The following is a 27564-nucleotide window of genomic DNA, read 5'->3' as shown; positions in this document are numbered from 1 at the left end:
TATCTCTTTTAAATTTTAGCCAAAAGAAAAGAGAGCGCAAAATTTTGTTCTGTTAAAGAGAAACGACAAACAAGAGCAAAGCAGCCGGAACTGTTAATGCCGATTTCCGAAATTCTAACAAACCCACAGCCGGTTCCGCAGAGTGGTGAGCCAACACGCGTAATAAATGATGTTACAGTTTTTTGCGACATATCGCCGGCGTTCGACACACAAGGTGCAACATCTTTTAAAAGGCGCATCACATTTGAGACACCAGAAGTCATGCCCCGCCCTGACTATGTGCGGAGGTCGGCCACAATAGCAGCATGAGTTTAGTGTTTGTTTTGGAGCCGTGCTGGATCCGCCTCCCATCAGGTGCACTGGGTGGGGTCATTAGTTTAAATAGCACTCCAGCCCAGTGCTCTGAGCGGATTATAGGAATCACTTTGGTCTTGGAAGCTAGAAAGGAAGGTTGTCTGTTCCAGCTCAGAAAGATAAGTGTGGTTTCAAGTTTGATTGTTTTGTGTCATCTTTCCCATCCAGGTTCTGTGCGAGCAGGCTGCTCCTATTTCCCCTCTTCACCATCTCAGGGAATTTAGGGTGTTTCAGCCCAGGCACGGGGACACATCATACCTACCACCAAGGTCTGCATGTGGGCTGAGCAGTGCAGGGAGAGAGGTCAGGGATTAGCTAGGAGGTGACCCTTCCCCTGCCTCTCGCCTAGAGCCTGGTTGGTGGTTTATCTGTTAGTCTGAGTGCACGTCCGTCGTGACACCAGATTCGCCCTATGACGTACAACAGACGGACCTAGGGCAGGCGCACGACGACCAACGGGCACACGCACCTCATGCTAGTTCTTGCATTTGTTAGGACGAGAATACATACAACGCGTTGTGTTCTCTCTCAATATGTAATGCCGCGCATCCGGGACGACGCCTATGTAATTTTGATTTTCTTCCGTATTGAAAAATGCGGGAAGTGACCCTTTGCGCCTGAAAAGCCCATAGCTTCGGGCATCTTAATGAGCTTCATCGGTATGAAATTCAACGACTCTATGAATCTAATTTTTAAAATCAGTCAGGGTACCGCACATTAACTGTCCGCCTTGGTTTAAAATGTCAATTAAAATTTTTCGTTGATCAGCTCCTGTATAACAAAATAAGCGTCGTAACGACCGGCATTCAGTGCTATGAACGTGCAGCCAGAAAACTTTCCGTCGATAAAAAGCGTACAAAATCGCGCGTACAGGATTTACCGCTAAATTGTCAGGAATTAGGGCCGTATAATGTAGTCCCGTAAATGTAATTGGGTATATGTATGCCTGTTAGTTGCATGCACTCAGTCGTAAAAGATGTACTTGTCAGTTGCTTGTTTGGGGTTGTAAGGCTGCATGTTAGGCTACTTTCACACTAGCGTTCGGAGCGGATCCGTCTGATGTTTCATCAGACGGATCCGCTCCGATAATGCAGACGTTCGCATCCGTTCAGAACGGATGCGTCTGCATTAAAACTTAGAAAATTTTCTAAGTGTGAAAGTTGTCTGAGCGGATCCGTTCAGACTTTACATTGAAAGTCAATGGGGAAAGGATCCGCTTGAAGATTGAGCCATATTGTGTCATCTTCAAGCGGATCCGTCCCCATTGACTTCCATTGTAAGTGTGGACGGATCCGCTCGCCTCCGCACGGCCAGGCGGACACCCGAACGCTGCAAGCAGCGTTCAGGTGTCCGCTCACTGAGCGAAGCGGAGGCTGAACGCTGGCAGGCGGATGCATTCTCAGTGGATCCGCCTCCACTGAGAATGCATTGGGGCCAGACGGATGCGTTCGGGGCCGCTCGTGAGCCCCTTCAAACGGTGCGCACGAGCGGACACCCGAACGCTAGTGTGAAAGTAGCCTAACAGACGTGGTGGTCAAATTTGCCAACCAGCTCGCCGCAGACGCTGCATTTTAGACCGCTACACTTGTGCTCAGCACCCCAGTCTATATAACTGTAACAAAAACCGCAAAAATTACATATTGAGAGAGAACACAACGTGTCATCTGTCACCCGTACATACTAAATGGTAAAACACTCGGTAACACTGACATGGAAAAAGATCTAGGAATTTTAAAAAACAGCAAACTAAGCTGCAAAAAACAGTGTCAGGCAGCTGCTGCCAAGGCCAATAAGATAATGGGTTGCATCAAAAGGGGCATAGATGCCCGTGATGAGAACATAGTCCTACCACTTTACAAATCATTAGTCAGACCACACATGGAGTACTGTGTACAGTTCTGGGCTCCTGTGAACAAGGCAGACATAGCAGATCTGGAGAGGGTCCAGAGGAGGGCAACTAAAGTAATAACTGGAATGGGGCAACTACAGTACCCTGAAAGATTATCAAAATTAGGGGTATTCACTTTAGAAAAAAGACGACTGAGGGGAGATCTAATTACTATGTATAAATATATCATGGGTCAGTACAGTGATCTATCCCATCATCTATTTATCCCCAGGACTGTAACTGTGACGAGGGGACATCCTCTGCGTCTGGAGGAAAGACGGTTTGTACACAAACATAAGAGGATTCTTTACGGTAAGAGCAGTGAGACTATGGAGCTCTCTGCCTGAGGAGGTGGTGAGTACAATAAAGGAATTCAAGAGGGGCCTGGATGTATTTCTGGAGTGTAATAATATTACAGGCTATAGCTACTAGAGAGGGGTCGTTGATCCAGGGAGTTATTCTGATTGCCTGATTGGAGTCGGGAAGGAATTTTTTATTCCCCTAAAGTGAAGAAAATTGGCTTCTACCTCACAGTTTTTTTTTGCCTTCCTCTTGATCAACTTGCAGGATGACAGGCCGATCTGGATGGACAAATGTCTTTTTTCGGCCTCATGTACTATGTTCCTATGTTAGATGGATAGATAGAGTAGATAAATGCATGACACGACCAGGCGTAATAATCGCTGAGAAATTAGTCAAATGTCGCGTGTTATATTGCATCAATAAAGAATTTAAAACAGGCATGTAAAAATAGTAAAAAGAAGGGTAATATGGCGATAAACCGGGGATGATATAATCGCCCCATAAAGTATCTTGGTAAGCTGACATCTAAAAACAATTTGAATATTGTAAATTATTGTATAAATAACAAAATAATATACGGTCCAAATAAATGACTGGTATATAGTGGTGCGATAATCGTTGTGAAATAACAAAATTATACATGTATGTAAAAATAGTCGGGCGTTATAAGCCATTAATACAACCATATAGCCATTACATATTACAACCATTTTTCACACTGTGTTAGATAGATAAAGGGGATGGATAGATAGATAGATAGATAGATAGATAGATAGATAGATAGATATAGTAGATGGAAAGTTCTATAGATAGGATAGATAGATAGATAGATAGATACAGTAGATGGAAAGTTCTATAGATAGGATAGATAGATAGATAGATACATAGATAGTTAAAGTTGATGGAAAGTTCTATAGATAGGATAGATAGATACATAGATACAGTAGATGGAACGTTCTATAGATAGGCTAGATAGATACATAGGTAAATGCATGACACGACCAGGCATAATAATCGCTGAGAAATTAGTCAAATGGGACGGGCGAGGGGAGAGAAATGGGCGGATCTGGGCGGTGTTAGGGCATTTTTGGGCATTTCTGGGAGGGGTTATGGTGTTAAAAATGGGCGGGGCACCTGTCACTTTGAGTTTGACGAGACATGGGTCCCTATACTACTACTCATGACAATAAAAGGTGGACAACCAATTTAATAATAATACCTAATCCTTAGTTTAGGATTAATACTTAAAAACTCTAGTGTGAAAGTAGCCTGAACAAACAGGATTACTAGATCCGGCAGGGTTCAGCAAAAACACTTCCGTTACTGATAATACAACCATCTGCATCCATTATGAACGAATCCGGTTGTATTATCTTTAACATTGCCAAGACGGATCCGTCATGAACTCCATTGAAAGTCAATGGAGGACGGATCAGTTTCCTGTTGTGGCAGATTGTGTCAGAGAAAATGGATCCGTCCCCATTGACTTGCATTGGGGGTCATGCCGGATCCGTCTTGTTCCGCATCCAAGGACGGAAAGCAAACTACAACATGTTGTGGTTTGCTCTCCGGTATGTGAACACAACTAAACTGAATTTTGGAGCATTCCGTTCTGTTCAGTTCAGTTTTGTCCCCATTGACAATGAATGGGGACAAAACTGAAGCGTTTTTTTCCGGTATTGAGGCCCTATGACGGAACTCAATACCGGAAAACTAAAACGCTAGTGTGAAAGTAGCCTTATTTGAGTGTTTTTTTACATTCTAGTAAAAAAAACTTAACGCTACTAAAACAATAAGCATCATTTATATCATTTCAAAAACAGAATTTATGTGCATTTCCTTTCTCCCAAGAATCAATATTTACCTGTGCTGGTTGTGGAGGGATTCCACTTTACTTATAAAATCATTGTCTTGATCAGGAATGAACTGATTATTTGAAAGGTATCTGGAAAGATGTACTGATTTATTGTAATCGCCAAACTCAGCTGTTCAAAAATAAAAATAAAAATTCAACTTAATTGAAGATTATATAATTATAAATCCGGAGTGAAATTATTTGAGCAGCAATATTAAACAATTTTAACAAAAATGATATGCAGTGGCCGGGTTTGGGGTGGCCCCAACGCTACACTGGGTCCCCCGGTCGCCGTCAAGGTGCAACCATGTGTTGCAGCTATCCAGAAGAGATGGTAGGGCATGGTGCACCCCAATAGGAAATAAGTCCAGAGAGTCAGAGTCTGCAGTTAACCAGGGTGCTTTTTTACTGTCGGAATTCGGGCACAAAACAATACAGTTGAGGCATTGGGCTGGCTTCTCCAGTCTTCTCCCTGGCAGAAAAAGGGTTTGATGCTGAGGAAAGGCCTAAGCTAGCTGTCCCTCTTTCTCTCAGAAGGCTGGCATCAAGGGCCAATGGTCTGTAGCTCAGTAGTCTGGGTGGCTCCTTGTTCACAGGGCTAGTGACCCATGGTCTGTGATCTCTCTCTCAGAAGGCTGGCATCAAGGGCCAATGGTTTGTAGCTCAGTAGTCTGGGTGGATCCTTGGTCACAGGGCTAGTGATCCATGGTCTGAGCTAGCTGTCCCTCTCTCTCTCAGAAGGCTGGCATCAAGGGCCAATGGTTTGTAGCTCAGTAGTCTGGGTGGCTTCTTGGTCACAGGGCTAGTGACCCATGGTCTGTGGCTCAGCGCTACCATCTCAGCATCTTCTTCTGGTCACTCATGCAGGCTGGCATGAGTCTTCCCCTCCTAACACTGGTTTCTAACTGCAGCACACAAGGGGCTCTGACTGCTCTCCTTATACACAGTTTTAGCTAGACTAGAACCTTTTAGGGGGAGGGATTGAGTGGAGAAGCTCAGCACAGACAGATACATTGTAACACTTTCAGTCTCTCGTAGACTTACATTAAAGCTTCAATGGTACTCAATGGCAATGACACAGCAGTTTTTCCAGATAAAAACAAGTTTTCAGACATAACAACAAGGCTAAACCAGACAGTCACAAGCTTAGTCTGTCTGTTTTTGGTGGTAAAAAACGTCTGGCTTTTCCCCTCCAAAACATGGTCTTCTTTAAACTCTATGGCAGCTGTGGTAAAAAAAACAGCTTCTCATTCAAAGTCCTAACAGTCTCTCCGTATTCATTAACCCTTTTCACAGAGCCTTGCAAATACAGTGATAATGAACAGGATATATATCAAAACATATAAAATGCAGCTACACAGTATTAAACAGTATAATTTAACCCTTTTAAGAGAAATTAAGTAAGAAGTTTATAACTTTGCATGGGGGAAATAGACAAATGTCCACAAATGTTCAAATTTGAGTGTCCTAGGTACCACATTCTAAAGGAGCACCATAGGGTCCCTCGAAAAACGTATATTTAGAGTATCTTGGACCACCTGAATCACCTGCATCCAATAGGGTATTATCATTGGACATGACGAAAAGACAAGATATAAGGATGCCTTTGTTTGGGAGTATCTCCTACAGATATCCGGCAACACAGGCTTTAGGGTATGTAGTATTTCTGGTGTGTGATACCAGTGTGTAAGAATCTTTAATTGGTTTTCCCTGTAAGTTATACAAGAGATAGAATGTGCCTTTTTTCAGATAGATCGCCAGGGCTCTGGTGGGAGCTCCCTTTGCAACCAGATCTCCCATTTCCGGATGTAGGAGTATTTAAAGTCTGCAGGAAATTCCAAGGAAATCAAAATCTGATAAATGTCAGAGATAAGACCCTTAGATGAGGGGATATGGGTACACACTCGTTCAAAAGAGGAGAGGGTCAGATCATCTAATGAAACCAGTACACTCCTACAGTAGTAGAGGATTTTGTGGTACTGAAATGCCATGGTGTTTGGCAAAGAAAATTTGCCCTTGAGGTCCTCAAATGATAGAATACAAGCAGAGAGAGGGTCCTTCAAATCAACAAAGTGGTAGAGCCCTGCAGCCATCCACAGCCTAACCATCCCTGCTCTTGAACTGTCCGGGAGGAGAGGGGAAAAGAGAAATAGAGTAAGAGGTGAACGGAGCATTGAGAGGCCATATCTAATCCTACTCCTATACCAAGTCTCCCTAGTAAATAACATGGGACTGAGCAAATCAGAAGCTAGAATAGGTAGAGAACCCCAAATTAAGGTCCCTGGGTGAGTTGGTGCTAACCACAACCATTCAACGAATGAATGAAGCGTAGACCAAGCGGCAATATGCCGTAAATGGGTTGCTAAGTAATATAAGTGGATATTGGGAAGTGCAAAAACCTCCCTTGGAATTATATGCGCCATCAAAATCTGTTTAGCTCAGGGATGGCCAACCTGTGGCTCTCCAGCTGTTGCAGAACTACAACTCCCAGTATGCCCAGTCTGCCTACAGCTATCAGCCCACAGCAGGGCATGGTGGAAGTTGAAGTTTTACAGCAGCTGGAGAGCCGCAGGTTGGCCAGCCCTGGTTTAGCTAATCTATGGTGTTTATAATTCCAAACAAAATTGACAAATGCAGACTGAATTGATCGAAGGACCATGGTGGGCACCCTCACTAGGAGTGTCTCAAACAGATACAGGAATATAGGGAGAATGAACACTTTGATTGCCGCCATGTGGCCCAGAAGAGAGATTGGTAGGGGTTTCCATTTATTTAGTAGGGCAGACATTTCCAATAGTATTTGAGGGAAGTTAGCTTAATATAGGAAAGGATAGTTGGCAGTAAGATGTATGCCTAGATATTTAATGGAGTGAGTGTGCCAGGTATAATCAAAACTAGATTGGAGGAGATGGAGTCGATCAGGAGTGATGTTAATTGGTAATGCCTCTGTCTTAGAGGCAGGGCCATCTTTAATTTTGATTGGACCCATGGCAAGAATTAACTTGGGCCCCCTGGATCCCACCTTCCCACACCCTAGCATGCAATCACGTCCTCAACCACAACACACACACACAAAAAAAACTGTAAGCACAGTACAGCACCCCATAGTATACAGTAGAGCAGTATAGCACCCCACAATATACAGCACCCCACAGTATACAGCACCCCATAGTATACAGTAGACCACTATAGCACCCCATACTATACAGCACCCCACTATACAGTAGCTTACAGTATATTAGAATAACAGCTCCTATCACCTTTTCCTGATGTAATATTCACACAAAAAAAGCTTCACAATTATGACATACTTCTCCTGCAGGCTGCAGCAACACTCCTGGTAGAAAGAAAGGACCTTTGATTACCTCATAGCCATGTGACCAGTAATATCGCTATGTTACTGGTGACATGGTGATGATGTCATCTAAGGTCCTTTCTCCTAAGAGAATCACAGCTCTCACTTTCTCACAGTTCACTGCCTGGAGTGCCCGCACACAGGCAAGCATGGCAGCACCCCCCTGTGTAGCTGACAGCCTGACACCCAGGGCGGATCACCCCCCATAGGCAAGCCACTCAATGTCATTGAATTTGTGGGCAGTGACCAGCGGGGCTCAAGAGGCAGCTGCCTTGGGCCCCCCAGGAGCAACTGGGCCCGGGGAAGCTGCCCCTTTTGCCCCGCGTTAAAGACAGCCCTGCTTAGAGGTGTTAAGTTTGTAACCGTAAAGCTTACTGCATTGATCTATAACTGTGTGAAGGTTAGGAAAGGGTTTGTTAAAGTGCGTAACACATTGTCTGCAAAGAGCGAGATGGAGAATGATTTATCTCTTATTGGAATTCCTTGAATGTCTGGACTATTACGTATTAGGGCAGCTAGAGGCTTGATACTAAGCACATAAAGGAGGGGGAGAGGGGGCACCCTTGGTGAGTCCCATTTTAGATCGGTACGAGAGGTGAGTGGGAGTGTGGTAGTCGCGCTTGGGGAGGACTAGAGAACTCGCAGGGCAGCTAAAAAGGGGCCCTTAAAGCCATAATGGCGCAAGGTTCGAAACATAAAATCCCAGTTTAGGCTCAGCAGTAGGGCCTCGACTCCACCCCTACCCACCTCGTCTATTAGATCTATGACCTTTCTAGTGTTGCCCCCTGCTTGGCGGAACTGACCAAATCCGACTTGATCCCTGTTGATTAAGTGGTGAAGCCAAAAGTTAAGGTGATTCGCTAATAGTTTGGTGAATATCTTTAAGTTTGAGTTTAACAGGCTAATGGGGCAATAACTAGAACAGTCCACTGTATCCTTGTCAAGTTTAGGGATAACAGTTATATGCAAATTTAACAAGGAGTCAGGGATCTTATCCCCTGCTAGAAATCCGTTAAACAGATCGACCATGTGTGGAGTCAGTAAATCCCTAAATATTTGGAAAAATTTGTTCGACAGTCCGTCAGGGCCAGGCGATTTACCACTAGGCAACTCAGAGATGACACCCTAACTTCCTCAACTGTAATGGTCTGATTCAGATGAGCTATGGCCTCAGGAGATAAAGAAGGCAGGTGACATTCCACTAAAAACTCATCTAGCAACTCATTATTCTTTGTCTTATCAGAGAGGGAAGGAGGAAGAGGGTATAAAACCGAGTAATAAGCATGAAACTAACTGGTCATCGCCTTAGGGTGATATTGAAGGGTACCCTGGTGGCCTCTAATTGCATGGAGGGTAGAGGTGGCTGAGCGGTCTTTTAATTGTTGAGCTAGAAGGGTATGAAGTTTGTTGCCATATGTAAAGAAGCGCTGTCTATTGTAACGGATCAACTTTTCAGTTATGGAAAGAGTCAACGTTTAAAGCCTGGATCTCAGTACGATGATTTGTAACAGTAGTCGTTTAGACGGTCAAAAAGCCAGGTCCCTCTATGCCACTCGCAGAGAATGGATACATTCTCTATATTGGGCTTCTCTATCCTTTTTTAGGTGAGAGGAAAAGGAGATGCATGTGCCTCAGAATACCGCCTTGTGTGCCTCCCGCAGGATAGCCTGACAGGGTGCAGTAGGTGCATTCTCAGCAAAATAATGGGAAAGCGACATACATAGCTCAGCGCAGGATGACGGATTAGTTAGAAGAGTGTCGTTTAACCACCAATGGGTATTTCTCAGGGGACCAGAGGAAAGGGTCAGTTCAAGGAATATGGATGCGTGGTCCGACCAAGTGATCGGGACTATAGATGCTGCACTCAAGGACCTGAGAGCTAATACATTCCCCAGGAAATAATCAATCCTAGTATGTGTGAGATGGGGAGGGGATTAAGAAGTGTATTGATGAGAGGAGGGGTTGTCCACTCTCCAGAGGTCATAGAACGAATGTGTGTGAATGAGTTTACGGAAACCTCTGGACAGGCGTTTGACCTGACTAGATGGAGAGGCTAAAGATGTTGAAAGCCTATCAAAATTTTCGGAAAATGGAACATTAAACCCCCCCCCCTATTAGTTGGATCCCCCCCTCTAATAGAAGAAAGTGTAGTGAGTAAGGATGACAGAAAGGTGAGCTGACCAGAATTAGGGGTATAGACCGTGAAGAGCTGCAGTTGGACGCCGTACAGCGTACCTTCCAGGTATCGTCCCAAGGGATCTGCATCTACCTTGTCTACCTGAAATGGGCAGGATCTAGATATCACGATTGCCACTCCTGCAGACTTTGAGCTGGCTGAGGCAGCTTAGGCTCTAAAGAACCAGTGCTTTGCAAAAGTGAAGGACCCCCAAGGAGCCCAGATGAGTCTCCTGTAGAAAAACAATATCAGCTTTAGCTCTACAAAGTTCCAGTAGGGTAGTGCATCTTTTAATATTTTAATTAAGGCCTTTAACATTTACAGACATAATCCTAGCCATAGCTACATGAGGGAAAGGGCATCAGATCATTAAAGTTAAGGTACTGTATCCAAGTAAGGACCTTATATCAGAGAGTGCCAAGCTGCCCCCCTTGCAAACCTCTGTGACACCTGCAAAGAGTAATGGATGACATACAGTATAGGACATGGAGAGAAGAATAGAGAAAGTGGTGCGGGAAAAAAAAAAGGTACAAATAGTACTAAAACTAAAATCAACAATCATTTGATGAGTCATTAAAGGCATAGTGGTACCCATACCCTTAAGTCTATGAAGTACTTTCGCAAAGAAGAGGAAAAAAATAAATAAACACACAGCCAATCAGTATTAGCTGAGTAAAGGAAAAAGGACTCCCACGGGGAGAAGTGGAAACCATATGCCCAGACTAGTAAGCAATAACCCCCTCCCCCAGGACTACATAGAATAAGGGGAAAATATTGTGAACACTCCCCATTAATTAACATGTCTGCTTAGGGAAGAAAGAAATAGAGAAGGAGTAAAGGAATGAAGAGTAAACCGCCAGAAGCAGGTACAGCAGTACATTTTGTCAAAGGGTAGGTCTTCCATCAGCGCTCCACCGTAGATGGCCGTAGTTGTCTGTTACGAGGACTCACAGTGTTCCAGCTCAACAAAATAGGTGAAAGACTGAAAGGTAGCTCCAATTCTGGTAGTGGTGGTGAAACTATTGCCAAACGAGAGCAGAAGTCCGAAAGGTCATCAGAGTTTTTCATTACCACCACTTTCCCATTCTTGAAGACTGATAGGCTAAAGGGGAAACCTCATCTGTAAGGCAGCTCGTGTTTATGGAAAAGATCCAGTGCTCTTCTCTTCTGGAGAGTGATCAAAGACAAGTCCTGGAATAAGGTCACTTGAGTTCCTTGGTAGTCCAGGCACTGAGCAGAACGTGCTTTAGTCATAATCTTCTCTTTTAGGCCAAAATCTTTCACATAGCATATGATATCTCTTGGGGCCCCCTCTATGCACTTCTGTCGCAGGGCTCTCTGTGCTCGGTCTTTAGGATAGGTTGAGCGAAGGGACGGTTTAAGATAGTGTTAAAGATTGAAAGAAGGGTGGTTAGGACATCTTCTTCTCCTTGAGTTTCTGGGACTCCCGAACCCGTATATTATGGCGATGGCCTCTATTGTCTAAATCTTCACAACATTGAAGGGTATGGTAGGATGTTTTTGCTTGAAGGGAGCGAATCACTGTTTGAGAGGCGTTATGATGTTCTTTCAGTCGGTGAAGGTGGTGGCCCACATTTTTTCTAAAGTCTTTCCTTGTATGCAATTGTTGGATATGGAACTACCAATTAGGAGGAGGTACAGTAGGAGATCTGGGACCATTAGAGTCCGAGGAGGAAGATGACCAACGATCTGTAGGATAATGAGGACGCAGGGTGCAAGGGACACCCAGACCCTGTGATACAGACAGCCCAGATACAGAGTGGGTTGGGGATGCCACTCTGAGGGTTTGCTGGGCCTCACAGGTCTCTGAGGCAAATGAGGCAGCTTTCTAACAGAGTGTGTAGTGGGAGAGCTGTCCTGAGAAAAGGAAGCAGCCAGAGGTGAAGGAGTAGGAGCATCTCCAGGAAGTTGCAGTGGGCCCTTCGCTTGAGTGTCAGAGAGCCCCTTGTCAGTGGTGTACATACGGTGAACATTGTGGGGTAATGGCTGTATGGGTCCCTCTTTGGAGACACCTCAGACGGCAGGATGGTGAGTGTCTTGGTAGGCCCCAAAAAGCGTGGCAATAGTGTACCTGCAATGGATAAGTAGAGAGAGACACGGCACTCACCAGAAGTCGTTGCTGGTTGCTTTATTGCAAGTCAAGAGGCATGCGGCGCAGGCAGGGGAGCGGAATGGCCACAATGTGTGTCAGCGGCGACGGCCGTTTTCGCGCAAGAATAGCAATAAAGACTTGCAATAAAGCAACCAGCAACGACTTCTGGTGAGTGCCGTGTCTCTCTCTACTTATCCATTGCCTATACTACTTACTAGGCTGAGCACCACCACACACAAGGTCTTCTACAGACGGCTGCTGTCTCCGGATTTGACACGGACGTGCACCCCAAGGTGTATCTACGTAGTGCCGCTGAACCTTTTCCTTTCCCTGTCTTCCCGTGCAAAATAGTGTACCTGCAGCCAGCTCCTCGCCCTCAGCTTCAGAGGCAGAGAATATCACCGCACCTTCTTGTGCCAGAGCGTCTGGCGGGGCGGCCAGCGTGGAGCAGAGAGGGGTGCGCAGAGGCTCCGATACTGCAGGCATGTAGTGCGGCCTTGTGTTGGATTCCGGTGAATGGATTGCTGCCATGCAGGAAAAAGAGGGAGGAGTTGGACCAGAGTTGTCTGATTTGGGGGTATGCAAGCAACAACTTTGGTACTCCACAAATTCAGGTCCCACTCTGAAATGTGCCAGAGAAAATGTTGATGTAATAAATGGTGGGTCACAGCGCCAAGGTGCTAAGCAGGTGTTTCCCCACATGGCTGTCAACCAGGAGTTGTTATATAGGGTTGACAGAGTGTGGGTTGAAGTCTGTGAACAATTAGTTGCACCGCAGCCTTATTGTCAGACAGTGCTGGAGGTAGCACTGGCTGGGTACCTAGGCGCTAAGAAAACGCTGGATCGCATCTTGCAGCGCTTATATTGGCCAGTGGTATTCCACGAAGCAAAGAGGTATTATGAATCATGTCCAGAGTGTCAAATACATGCTCCTATGTCACATTTTAGGAGTCTGCTGGTATCTCGACCCATCAAAAAAATACCCTTTGAAAGGATTTCCATGGATTTGGTTTGGTTAAGTCCAATGGGGGCATGAGCATATCCTTGTAGTCACGGATTGCGCTACCCAGTATCCTGAAGCCATCCCACTGTGGAAAAACGTTGGCAAAGTTAATTGCCAAAGAGTTTTACACCATGTTTTGCCAATTGGGTATACCCAAGGGAATCCTCATAGATGAGGGTACCCAGTTTATGTCAAGTCACCAAAGAACTATGCAAGCTTGTTAATATCAAACAGTTTTGCACATCTGTGTACCTGTTATGACCAGCGGGGAGGGACCACTGATCAAACCAGAGATAGTGTCAACCAAGGGATGGCAGCTACTAACCCCACTCTCACAGGAAAAAGGACAGAATACAGCAAGAGAGAAACTTAACCACTACCTACAGGATTATCTAATATGGGTGACAGCTGGCTCACAGATTCAGACAAGAGGTAATGCTCAAATAGCTCAAGTTGTAGTTAGAACCGCAGTTAGTGTGAACTGAGTGCAACAGCAGACACATTGGTGAGAAGTGGTATTGCAGAAAAGACTGAAGTAAAAGCAGCAGATGATAATGCTGATGATGATTGTCAGAGGCAGACGCTGACGTGTGGTCACAGACAAGCCAGAGGTCAGAAGCTGGTATCAGGTAGTAGCGCGGTACAGAGGATCAGACAGGTCCAGAAGTCAATGCAGGCGGCAGGCAAACAGGATGGTCAAACATGCTGGGTCAAACAAAGAAGATTAGAACAGAACACCTTTGCTATTACTGTTAGTAACTCAGCGCTTAGGCAACTTCCTAGGAGAGGAAGCTGTTATTTAAACCTGTAACCCCCAGCCAGGGGCTGTGCTGGGAGGCAGGAAGCATTTATCCCTGGAAGCGTAAGTGACAGAAAGCGGTGGGCGCATGCCCAAACAGGACCCCAGCATGGGATGGAGCACTGAGGCAGAGTGGCCGAAGGACGCGTCTGACAGGCATCTGCCTGCCCCATCTGGTAAAGACAGCAGCTTGCAGTGTAGCAGGAGATGCTGGAGATATGACATGTGAGACAGCGGTACGCCTAACAGTACCACATTTTTTAAGCCTCCTACTCCTCTCATTGGACCTGAGGGCAAACGTTTTGAGCAGAAGAGGAGCATCAATGTTGTCTTCAGTTTCTCAGGTCTTCAGGACCATATCTTTTCCAGTCGGACAGAAGGACTTGTAGAGAGGTTTAAAAAAAACTCTAGAGTATGCTAAAAAAGGATGGAAGGAATTAGGATGTTCTCTTGCCATATTTCATGTTCACAATCTGTGAGGTACCGCAATATTTCACCTGGTTTTCGCCATTCGAGTTAGTTTATGGCAGAGATCCTAGGCGTCTGCTGGATACTGCTAAAGAAACTTGGGAGCAAGAACACACTGCCCACAAAAATTTAATAGAGCATATTGCAGTTATGCAGGACAGGGTGGCGGCCGTTATGCCCGGAGTCAAACAGCATATTGAGGAGGCCCAAAAGGTTCAAAGTAGGGTTTACAATAGGTCGGCCAAGGTAAGAACCCTTAAACCCAGAGACCGAGTTCTTGTGCCTACAGTACAAAGTAAATTTCTGGCCAAGTGGCAGGGTCCGTATGAGGTGTTAGAGCAAATAGGGGAAGTGAACTACAAGGTACTGTGACACAGTGAAGGGCCTGCTGATGGATTGGAGGTATTTTCCTCCCAGGATGTGATGCAGAGACTAATTGCAGCAAGGTGAGGTCAAACACCAGACCGGATTTCATATACCGGTACGGGCTTTGCGGACTCCTCAATAAAACCAGCTAGAGTGTGGGAACTGGTGTTTGTCTTAAGGTGCTTGTGGCTGGATGCATGTTTGCAACTTGTCTGGGAGTATAGGTCGAAGATATCCAGGACTTGAACTCTTTATGATGATCTGTTGCAAGGTGTGCACATACACCAGGACTTGATCTCTATATGCGGTACCCGAAGAACGGTGTGAACTGAACACCAGGACTTAAAACTAAGGTGAAGTTGTTTCTGTTCTGTTAACCTGCCAAGTGTGAATAAAACACAGAATCCTGGTTAAGAACTGTTTTTGTGCCTCTGTGCTGCGTCCGCTCACCCTGCCTAACAGAGCAACTCCCCACAATACATAAGCCCGGTAAGAGAAAGCCCGAGCAGATATACCATGTCGGGTGAACGGCCTGCCGGATCCATCCTGCCGCTAGTGAGGACTGCCCCCGGACCAGCGCTCTGTCCCCGTTGACTATAATGGGGGCGGGGGCGGAGTTCCGGCAAGGCACGGCAGCGCACGGCAAGAGGCATCCGGAATAAATGTCGGACATGTTGTAGTTTTATTCCGGCAGCCTCTCGCCGCGTGCTACCGTGCCTCTGCTGGAACTCCGCCCCCATTATAGTTAATAGGGACGGAGCAGCACACGGTCACTAGCGGCAGGACGGATCCGGCAGGCTGTTCACCCGACGGAACAAGTCTTTTTCACTATAGCATGTCATCGTTTGGGCTCCATGGTGCCCCGCAATGTTCTAAATAGGAGATATGCCTCAGCCTATCTAGATTATATTATCATCTTCAGCAATGACTGGGAGAGTCACTTTGACAAGGTGCAGGCCATTGTGGATTCTCGAAGGATAGCCAGGCTAACTGCTAACCCCAAAAAGTGTGCTTTAGGAATGAAAGAGACACGTTATTTGGGGTATGTGATTGGTCGAAGCATAATTAAACCTCAGGTTAACAAGGTTGAGGCTATCCAGGAATGGCCTCAACCTAGGAGCGCCAAGTAAGTCAAGGCATTCCTGGGCATAGTCGGGTATTACAGGCGGCTCATACCCAACTTTGCCATGATATCCGCTCCTCTGACGGAGATTCTGAAGGGTAAAAGATCTGTTATGGTGAAGTGGAATGACAAAGAGGAAACTGCTTTTCAGGCGTTGAAGTTGCCATTCTGCAGTCCCCCTGTCCTCACTACACCAAACTTCAAAAGAGAATTTGTCGTGCAGATGGATGCATCAAAGGTGGGGCTAGTAGCTGTCCTGTCTCAGGAGGTGAACAGAGAGGAGCACCCCATTACCTACATGAGTAGGAAACTCACGCCAGCAGAGAAAAACTACAGCATTGTGGGCTTTAGTTGCCCTGAGGTCCTACCCGCTGGGGAGGTGGTTCCGGCTAGTGACTGATCACTCAACCCAGACCTGGATGAGTAGATCCAATGAGAGGAATGCCAGGGTCACTAGGTGTTTATTGTCACTCAATAACTTCAATTTCAGTGGAGCACCGAGCTGGGAAGCTTCAAGGCAATACAGATGCCTTGTTCCAGATGCATTGTTTAGCGTCAAGAGTTCACCCCTGTAGATCTGAACTTAGGAGGGGGGATATGTGAGGGAGTGAAGGGAGTTGTCTGGGAAAACAGGTATTTGTCACCCAGCAGATTGCATTGTGAATGATGAAACCTAGCATTTGTCTTTCTCCACCTGTGAGCTGGCTGAGATAGATATGGAAAGAAGGACAGTGTTAATCTATGTCAGGCATAGCTGCCGTATACCTTTTTGTAAACTCTGTTATGGGCCTGATTTTTATGGACTGAATGGTAGGTTGGCAGTTAAACCCTGTGGGTCATGTGGCTCGTTAGGAGCCTGATATATTCTTCAGAGAATCAGAGGTGTGCACTACCTAGGGACTGATGCTGTACCAACCAAGGTAACTGTGTGCAACCTTGTTCTGTGGAAACATAGGATAGGTCTAACAGCCAGGCCCTCGTATAGAGAGGGATTGTTATGTATTAGTTAGTGGCTGGACGGCCAAGGTGTTTATTTGAGCTCGAGTTAAGGCTGTTTATGTTTTGTTTGAAAGTGTGAATAAAACACTGTTTATGTTATACAAAAAAATAAATTAAAAGAACTAATATGTGTATGTATATATTGTGATAAGGTGTACAGTGCGGGAAGGTGTGTATATCCCACTCAGATACCTCAGCTGGGTGGGATAGCTAAAATCCGGGATGCAATAGTCTCAGCAGCATGTAGGTTGCTGAGACAAGGTTGGTATATTCTGGGCTGGATTTTAGTTGGATCGGAAGATAGGACTGGAAGTGGGATCTGTAAATCCACACCCTTCCAGGAAGGGTGTTCCCTTGGTCCAGAGAGGATCGCAGGTGAGATCTGCGATAATCAGACTGGGATAAAGCACCTCCCAGGGTGTCAGTTAGGAGAGAGTGATTTGGAATAGAGTCTTGCAGAGGCTCTGAATGGTCTCAGCCAGGAAGGTTGAGAAGCCACGAGGCTATGTGATAGCCCAAAGTTTAGGGGACCCAGCGACGCGTGTGGGGCGAGGGTCAAACGGCCAGAGTCAGGGGACTACTGGGCCATAATCGCCCCAAAAGGTACTGGAGTTGTCACAGCCTGGAGGCTGCTGGACTGTTTGGCTGAGGAAAGATGCATTTGATTTCCATGTGTGAACAGGGATCTTTAGGTGAGTCAGGGATACATTATTTTGTATTAGCAAGTGCCTAGATGGGCAGGTGTTTATTTTGTATCATTTATGTTTGGGCTGGTGAAAATAAACCGTCATTTGGACTTTAATCCTGGTGTCCGTGAAGAAATCTGTGATTGTGACCCCCTGAAAGAAGGTGATTCCTTACATATATATTTTGTGTGTGTATATATATATATATATATATATATATATATATATATATTATATATATGTAGATATAAATACATATTACAAAAAATTAACGGTACTTTATATATACACACAAATCATAAATTGATAGGAGCAGGGAAAGCAGGCAGTGGTTCTGGGGTTATGGACAGATAACACAGGAACTGTGGAGATATCACAGGTATTGGCAGTGGAAGGGTGGTTACTGGGCAGTGAAAGAGTTAATTTGTAGTGCATAGTGAAGGCAGCAGGCATCTGATCTGTTAACTTTCACTGACAGGACACTGGAGGCAGCAGACGGATCCCACAGATCAGAGTCATACGTTTTGTGGAAAGGGGGTTACTGGAGAGTGAAGGTAAGGCAGGTTTCAGGTTGCAGAGTGCAGATCAGAGACTAAAATCAAGCATTATCTGCTGTGTGCCCCGGATCTGTGCCTTGCCTGCCCCCATCTGTGCCGCCCCAGCCCCTATGTATGCGGGTACTGCTCCTATGTGTGCCGGCCCGGCCTCCATCTGTGCCCGCCGCCCTGACCCCATTTCTGCCCCCTGAATCCATCAGTGTCCGCCTGCCCCCTGTTGCGGTCCCCCTGCATGTGATGGTGGCAGCTCTGTTGCTGAGCCACAGCCATCAGCAGTGAGTGTCAGCTGTATGCTGACACACTGATGTAACGGGCAGGATCAGAGCTGGGATCGTTCTCATCCTTTTAACCCCTCAGACGACACAGTCAGTGGCATCCATGGAGTTAGTAGAGGGAGGGGCTCCCTCTCTCAACCATAGGGCTGCTGCGCTGGAATGGCTGCGGCCTGATGTTTGACATGGCAACCGGATGCCTTAAAAAGGCATCCGATGTTGCCATCTATCAGTGTAAGGGCTCTTTTTACACTTGCGTTGTTCTGTTCCGGCATAGAGTTCCGTCGTCGGGGCTCTATGCGGGAAGAATCCTGACCAGGATTATCCCCATGCATTCTGAATAGAGAGAAATCCGTTCAGGATGCATCAGGATGTCTTCAGTTCCGGACCGGAACGTTTTTTGGCCGGAAAAAATACTGCAGCATGCTGCGCTTTTTGCTCCGGTCAAAAATCCTGAACACTTGCCACAAGGCCGGATCCGGAATTAATGCCCATTGAAAGGCATTAATCCGGATCGGCCTTAAGCTAAACGTCGTTTCGGCGCATTACCGGATCCGACGTTTAGCTTTTTCTGAATGGTTACCATGGCTGCCAGGATGCTAAAGTCCTGTTTGCCATGGTAAAGTGTAGTGGGGAGCGGGGGAGCAGTATACTTATCGTCTGTGCGGCTCCCGGGGCGCTTCAGAGTGACGTCAGGGCGCCCCACGCGCATGGATGACGTGATCGCATGGAACACGTCATCCATGCGCATGGGGCGCTCCGAAGTCATTCTGGAGCGCCCCGGGAGCCGCACGGACGGTAAGCATACTGCTCCCCCGCTCCCCACTACTACTATGGCAACCAGGACTTTAATAGCATCCTGGGTGACGGATCAGTCTTCAAATGCTTTCAGTTCACTTGCAGTGTTACGGATCCGGCGGGCACTTCCGTCAAATGGAGTACACGACGGATCCGGACAACGCAAGTGTGAAAGAGGCCTAAAACTGATAAACTTATACTTTGCAATACAAGAGCATTGCAAAGTATAGTACAGCCATCAGCACCACTGGAAAAAAAAAGTTAAAAATAAACGTAAAAAAAATAATTGTAAATTAAAAATAAATTGCCTTTTCCCAAATCCGCTTATATTTAGATTAAAAAATGAAAAAATAAATAAAATAAACTACACATAATTGGTATCACCGTGTCTGTAATGACCTGATCTATAAAAATGACCATGGTACTAATCCTGAGTGGTGAACGCTGTAAAAAAAAAAAAAAAAAAAAAAATGGCTGAATTGCTGTTTTTTTGCCTCACCTCCCAAAATTTTTTATTAAAAAGTGATTAATAAGTCATATGCATCCCAAAAAAGATACCAATAAAAACTACAGCCAATCCCACAAAAAAAAGTCCTCATACAACTATGTTGACAGGGAAAAAAAAAAAGTTATGTGTCTTCAATTTGGTGATGCAAAGAAAAATAATAAAAGTGATTTTATGATATAACAGTGGTAGACCACGAACAAAACAATATAAATTTGGTATCGCCATAACCGTATCAACCCTCAGAATAAAATTATCTTATCAAATATATCACATGAAGAACCCCATAAAAAATAATAAAACATTGGCAGAATTGCAATATTAGCCTATTTCACCTCATAAAAAATTTAATAAAAAGCGATCAAAAAGTCATATAGACCCCAAAAATTGTATCATTAAAAACTACAGCCCATCCCGCAAAAAATGAGCCACCACACAGCTCAGGCAGCAAAAAATAAATAAAAAGCTATGACCCTTAAAATCTATTTCAGCAAATTCCATGTTAGAAAATACAGATGCTGCTCTTTTCCTTTTGAATTCTGCCGTCTGTTCATACAGCAGTTTCGACCACATAGTTTGAGTTGCCGTATTCAGGAGAAAATGGGTAACAAATTATGGGGTGCATTTGCTCCTGTTATCCCTTGTTAAAAGAAAGAGGTCAAAGTGGGGTTTAGTTTCCAAAATGGGGTCACTTTTTGGGGATTTCTACTGTAGGGATGTCTTAGTGTGCCTTCAAATATGACACGACACCCAAAAGCCATTCTAGCAAAATCTGCTCTCCAAAAATATGTTGCTCCTTTCCTTCTGAAATCTGCCATATGCCCATACAGCTGTTTACGAACATAAATGGGGTGTTTTTGTAAACTGCAGAATCAGGGTAATAAATATTCAGGTTCGTTTTGCTGTTAACCCTTGCTGTGTTAGAGGAAAAATTGGATTAAAATAAAAAATCTGCACAAAAACTAAATATTTTAAATTTCACTTCCATTTTCCTTTAATTCTTGTGGAACACCTAAAGGGTTAACATAGTTTGCAAAACCAGTTTTATTAATTTGAGGGGTGTAGTTTCTAAAATGGGGTCATTTATGGGTGGTTTCTATTATGTAAGGACCTCAAAGTGACTTCAGAACTGAATTGGTCTTTGAAAAAGTTGGCTTTGAAGATTTTACAGAAAATTAGAAAAATTGCTTCTTAAATTCTAAGCCTTCTAACATCCTAAAAAAATGAAATGTAATTTTCAAAATGATGCCAACATAAAGTAGACATGGGAAATCTTAAGTAAAAACTATCTAATGAGGTATCACTATCTGCCTTTCTGCGTATAAATTAAAATTTAGAAAATGGAAATTTAAAAAAAAATTTCAGTAAATTTGGGATTTATTATAATATAAAGGTAAAACATATCAACCCAAATTTACCCCTAACATCAAGTACGAGATGTCACAAGAAAACAATCTTAGAATGGCTTGGATAAATAAAAACATACCAAAGTTCTTAGCATATAAAGTGACATGTGTCATATTAGCAAAATTAGGACTGGTCACGAAGGTGAAAAATGGCTTGTTCTTAAAAGGGTTAATTAACATTATATAGTACAAACTTTTCTTCTTTTTTTTTTTTACTAAGGGTACTTTCACACTTGCGGCAGAGGATTCTGGCAAGTAGTTCCGTTGCTGGAACTGCCTGCCGGATCCATCAAAACGTGTGCAAACTGATGGTATTTGTCAGACAGATCAGGATCCTGATCCGTATTAGTGATGAGCGGCAGGAGCTATATTCGAATTCGCGATATTTCACAAATATTTAGTAGAATATTCATCATATATTCGCGAATTTGAGATTATTGTATCGAATGCAAAAAATCGGCAATGTAAAAATCGCTGATTTTTTTCGGCCTGAGCATGCGCAGACCACAATGCCGGATCCGTTTTGCCGATACACTCGGGGCCGGATCCGGCATTAATGCATGTCAATGGGAAAAAATGCCGGATCCGTCATTCCGGCAAGTGTTCCGGAGCTTTGGACGGAGATAAAACTGCAGCATGCTGCGGTATTATCTCCGTCCTGAAAAGGCAAAAAGACTGAACTAAAGACATCCTGATGCATCCTGAATGGATTGCTCTTCATTCAGAATGCATTAGGATTAAACTGATCAGTTATTTTCCGGAATTGAGCCCCTAGGACGGAACTCAATGCCGGAAAAGAATAACGCTAGTGTGAAAGAACCCTAAGACAGAATGGACTCTCAATGACTTACTTAAGACCTAAAATCAATGTTATAGTCATTAAAGATAATTACTTACATTGCACAGCATATGAAGCAAGAACAACAGCTGAATTCAGTGGGCATGGTATCCTAAAAGAACATGTGTAAAATAAATCATAAATCACTTATGAAGTTATCTTTTATTCAATTATGTTGTGTATTATACTGTTATTTGGTCAAACTGGCCACGACTTCAAGAGAAATGGGATTTATATTGTATTCTTCTAGATCAAATGCAAAATTAAGCTTTATAGTGTTTTAAAAATAGAATTAGAAGCAATGTTTTCCCATTGACTTCTAATGTATCCATTAGTCTTAAAGGCTATGTACACCTTTGGGGGCATTTTTTTTAAATTACTGCATTGTACTCATTATGAATATTTTTTTTTTTCCATTGGTCTTTATAAAAAATATGGAGTCCTTTTCTCTGTGCAGAGCTGAGATGCTCTGCTAGCAGGATCTGAATGTTCTCTCTGCTCTGTCAGGCAGGTAGCTGACAGGCTCCTTATCTGTGATCTCTGACCTTATAAAAACTCATCAAAGCTCAATCATTATCTTACTGATAATAATTTTGCTTAAATAAGTGTTTATGACCTCTTAGTAATTCAGAGATAAAGGTTATTAGATGAGCACAAAGTGAAAGTGAAAGTTTGATCCACACAGCTAGAAAATCAATTAACCCTCTGTGACAGAACAGCCTAATATTTCTAATAAAGACCGAATGAAATTTATTTTTTTAGCCCCAAATGAGTAAAATGCAATCATAAAAAAATTGTCCCTGAAAGTGTACAAAGCCTTTGAATGTATCTCTACTAGATTGACAACTGTAACATGGCATGCTAATCTGACCATGAAAAAAATTATGTAAATCTAAAGAGAGAGTGTAAATCCATAATCCACATTGCAGTTATATTACATTTTTAGAGTTAAGCGAACACCTGGATGTTCGGGTTCGATAAGTTCGGCCGAACTTCCCGGAAATGTTCGGGTTCGGGATCCGAACACGACCCGAACTTCGTCCCGAACCCGAACCCCATTGAAGTCAATGGGGACCCGAACTTTTCGGCACTAAAAAGGCTGTAAAACAGCCCAGGAAAGAGCTAGAGGGCTGCAAAAGGCAGAAACATGTAGGTAAATCCCCTGCAAACAAATGTGGATAGGGAAATGAATTAAAATAAAAATAAAATAAATAAAAATTAACCAATATCAATTGGAGAGAGGTCCCATAGCAGAGAATCTGGCTTCACGTCAGCAGAGAATCAGTCTTCTTGCCATAGCAGAGAATCTGGCTTCACGTCACCCACCACTGTAACTGTCCATTGTCATATATTTAGGCCCCGACACCCAGGCAGAGGAGAGAGGTCCCGTAACAGAGAATCTGGCTTCATGTCAGCAGAGAATCAGTCTGCATGTCATAGCAGAGAATCAGGCTTTACGTCACCCAACACTGGAACAGTCCATTGTCAGATATTTAGGCCCAGGCACCCAGGCAGAGTAGAGAGGTCCCGTAACAGAGAATCTGGCTTCATGTCAGCAGAGAATCAGACTGCATGTCATAGCAGAGAATCAGGCTTTACGTCACCCAACACTGGAACAGTCCATTGTCAGATATTTAGGCCCAGGCACCCAGGCAGAGGAGAGAGGTCCCGTAACAGAGAATCTGGCTTCATGTCAGCAGAGAATCAGTCTGCATGTCCTAGCAGAAAATCATGCTTTACGTCACCCAACACTGGAACAGTCCATTGTCAGATATTGTCACAACCAGACAGCTGAGAAGCTCTGACAGAAGCCTTTCAGAACCTCCTCCTTGAGTTTTCTTTGTTTTGGTTTTCAGTTCCTCATCTCGTTAGCCTCTCTCAGCTGTCATGTGTTTGGACTGATTGCATCCCTTTAAATTCCTCCCCATAATGCAATAGTGTGCGGCTTATACAACTTCCTGGAGTGTGTGTGCATGCTGTTCCTATTGCCCAGTCTTCTACAAAGATAAGTGCTGTACTTTTATTTGTGATTTTCTGTTTGCTGGATCTCAGTTGACCCTGACTCCCTCCGTGTCTAGTGTAGGGAGCCGGTGGTCGTGTCCCCTCACTATTGTAGGGTGTTAAGGTGGTAGATAGTCGAGGTACGTGGATATGCGACCATCCACCTTTGGGGTGTTCGCATAGGCTGAGCAGTCAGGGAGAGTGACAGGTCTCATGCAGGGGTCTCCCTTTTGTTCCTTAGTTTTGGATCCAGTGAGTCATAGATTCTTTTGCTTTGTCTTGTTTCCTGTACACCATCCGTGACATTACAGGGAGTGCAGAATTATTAGGCAAGTTGTATTTTTGAGGATTCATTTTATTATTGAACAACAACCATGTTCTCAATGAACCCAAAAAACTCATTAATATCTAAGCTGAATATTTTTGGAAGTAGTTTTTAGTTTGTTTTTAGTTTTAGCTATTTTAGGGGGATATCTGTGTGTGCAGGTGACTATTACTGTGCATAATTATTAGGCAACTTAACAAAAAACAAATATATACCCATTTCAATTATTTATTTTTACCAGTGAAACCAATATAACATCTCAACATTCACAAATATACATTTTTGACATTCAAAAACAAAACAAAAACAAATCAGTGACCAATATAGCCACCTTTCTTTGCAAGGACACTCAAAAGCCTGCCATCCATGGATTCTGTCAGTGTTTTGATCTGTTCACCATCAACATTGCGTGCAGCAGCAACCAGACACTGTTCAGAGAGGTGTACTGTTTTCCCTCCTTGTAAATCTCACATTTGATGATGGACCACAGGTTCTCAATGGGGTTCAGATCAGGTGAACAAGGAGGCCATGTCATTAGATTTTCTTCTTTTATACCCTTTCTTGCCAGCCACGCTGTGGAGTACTTGGACGCGTGTGATGGAGCATTGTCCTGCATGAAAATCATGTTTTTCTTGAAGGATGCAGACTTCTTCCTGTACCACTGCTTGAAGAAGGTGTCTTCCAGAAACTGGCAGTAGGACTGGGAGTTGAGCTTGACTCCATCCTCAACCCAAAAAGGCCCCACAAGCTCATCTTTGATGATACCAGCCCAAACCAGTACTCCACCTCCACCTTGCTGGCGTCTGAGTCGGACTGGAGCTCTCTGCCCTTTACCAATTCAGCCACGGGCCCATCCATCTGGCCCATCAAGACTCACTCTCATTTCATCAGTCCATAAAACCTTAGAAAAATGAGTCTTGAGATATCTCTTGGCCCAGTCTTGACGTTTCAGCTTGTGTGTCTTGTTCAGTGGTGGTCGTCTTTCAGCCTTTCTTACCTTGGCCATGTCTCTGAGTATTGCACACCTTGTGCTTTTGGGCACTCCAGTGATGTTGCAGCTCTGAAATATGGCCAAACTGGTGGCAAGTGGCATCTTGGCAGCTGCACGCTTGACTTTTCTCAGTTCATGGGCAGTTATTTTGCGCCTTGGTTTTTCCACACGCTTCTTGCGACCCTGTTGACTATTTTGAATGAAACGCTTGATTGATCACGCTTCAGAAGCTTTGCAATTTTAAGAGTGCTGCATCCCTCTGCAAGATATCTCACTATTTTTGACTTTTCTGAGCCTGTCAAGTCCTTCTTTTGACCCATTTTGCCAAAGGTATGATGTCATTAGACCACACTCCTTCTCATTACAGAGATGCACATCACCTAATATGCTTAATTGGTAGTAGGCTTTCGAGCCTATACAGCTTGGAGTAAGACAACATGCATAAAGAGGATGATGTGGTCAAAATACTCATTTGCCTAATAATTCTGCACGCAGTGTATAAGCCGCCAAAACCGTCTCAAGCATGGATCCGGTTTCACTTTTGGCTGAACGCTTCCAGGGTCTTTTATTGGAGGTAGCTGATCTCCGTAAGACTTTTTCTCAGTTTCAAGTGACCGGTTCAGCTTGCGTTCATGGAGTTTGTTCTGAGCCTAAGATCTCGCTCCCGGATACGTTCTCCGGGGGTAGTGAGAATTTTGTGCGTTTTAGAGAGGCTTGCAAACTCCATTTTCGCCTTCTTCCCCATTCCTCTGGTGATGAGGAACGGAGGGTGGGGATCATTATATCGCTGCTCAGGGGTAACGCTCAGTCCTGGGCCTTTTCGCTGCCGGAGGGGGCACGGCCCCTCCGTTCAGTGGATGAATTATTTCCCTGGGTCAGATATATGATGATCCGGATCGTATTGCTCTGGCTGAGTTTAGACTACGTCTCTTATGCCAGGGTAAACAATCCGCAGAGATATACTGCTCAGAATTTCGGAGATGGGCAGCTGATACTGGTTGGAATGATGCTGCACTCCGAAGTCAATTTTGCCATGGTCTTTCAGAGGGATTGAAAGATGCATTTTCCTTTCATGAGAGGCCTATCTCCTTGGACTCTGCTATGTCTCAGGCCGTTCGTATTGACAGGCGTCTTAGAGAGAGAGGAGAGATCTCTCCTTCCTGTCATACTCAGTCCCGGGACAGTGCAGCGGTCTCATTCTGTGCGCAGGGGTCTCAGTCGCTGTCAGCCCCTTCTGAGCAGGAGCCCATGCAGCTGGGGTTGATTGCCTCTGACAATAGAAGATTCAGCCCGCATGGGAGGGTTTGTTTTTGTTGTGGAGGTATAAATCATTTGGCAAATGTTTGTCCCTCTAGGAGATACAGGCAGTTTTCTGGGAGTAATAAAGAAACAAAAAGGAAAAAATCTTTTAAAAATGTTCAGTCTGTTACTATTGGCAGGGTTGAGGCGGAAATTGAAGGTTTTCCGTTTGCATGTAGTTCCCGTTTTGTCCTGCCTGCTAGGGTGGCGCTAGAGAGCAAGAGCATTTTTTGTGAGATTTTTGTGGATAGTGGAGCAGCTGTCAATCTCATTGATAATCAATTTGCAATAACTCATGGTTTCCAGGTATGCACTTTGGGAAAGGATATTCCTGTTTTTGCTATTGATTCCGCTCCACTTTCTCAGAAATCATTAAAGGGCATAGTTCACAATATCCGTTTAATTGTGAGTGATGCTCATGTTGAGGATGTGTCATGTTTCGTCCTTGGCGGTTTGTCTACTCCTCTGGTGTTGGGGCTACCCTGGCTCACTAAACATAACCCCACCATTGATTGGCAAGCTAGGCAAATAAATGGTTGGAGTGACTTTTGCAGAGAGAATTGCCACACGACATCTGTTTCTGAGGTTTCTACTAAGACTGTACCACCTTTCCTCTCTGAATTTTCGGATGTCTTCTCTGAGAGTGGAGTTCAGGATTTGCCCCCGCACAGGGAGTACGATTGCCCTATTAATCTCATCCCAGGCGCCAAGCTGCCTAAATCTCGTTTATACAATCTTTCCCAACCTGAGAGGGTCGCTATGCATGCTTATATGTCTGAGAAAAGGACACATACGACCCTCGAAGTCACCTGTTGCCGCTGGTTTTTTCTTTGTTAAGAAGAAAGATGGTTCTTTAAGACCTTGTCTGGATTTCAGGGAGCTGAACAGTATCACTATTCGTGACCCTTATCCGCTTCCTCTGATCCTGGACCTGTTTAACCAGGTTGTTGGGGCTAAAGTCTTTTCCAAATTAGACCTAAGAGGGGCATACAACTTGGTCAGGGTCAGAGAAGGAGACGAATGGAAGACGGCCTTCAATACCCCTGAGGGCCATTTTGAGAATTTGGTTATGCCTTTTGGTTTG

The 27564-nt window shown here is 44.4% G+C and overlaps 1 protein-coding gene across 1 annotated transcript in view; it reads right to left on the bottom strand.

The window, feature by feature from the left end:
* The window catches only part of PTPN3 (protein tyrosine phosphatase non-receptor type 3), a 1427127-nt gene that overhangs the window by 892684 nt on the left and 506879 nt on the right, over window positions 1–27564 (bottom strand). The window contains 2 exon segments of the mRNA XM_040432350.1: window positions 4410–4530; window positions 21924–21976. Coding sequence (XP_040288284.1) covers window positions 4410–4530; window positions 21924–21976 — 174 coding nt within the window.

This window comes from Bufo bufo, chromosome 5, assembly GCF_905171765.1.
Source record: "Bufo bufo chromosome 5, aBufBuf1.1, whole genome shotgun sequence".
In the NCBI taxonomy this organism is placed as follows: Eukaryota; Metazoa; Chordata; class Amphibia; order Anura; family Bufonidae; genus Bufo; species Bufo bufo.
Note: the sequence above shows the minus strand (reverse complement) of the source record. Positions and strands in the feature narration are given on the sequence as shown.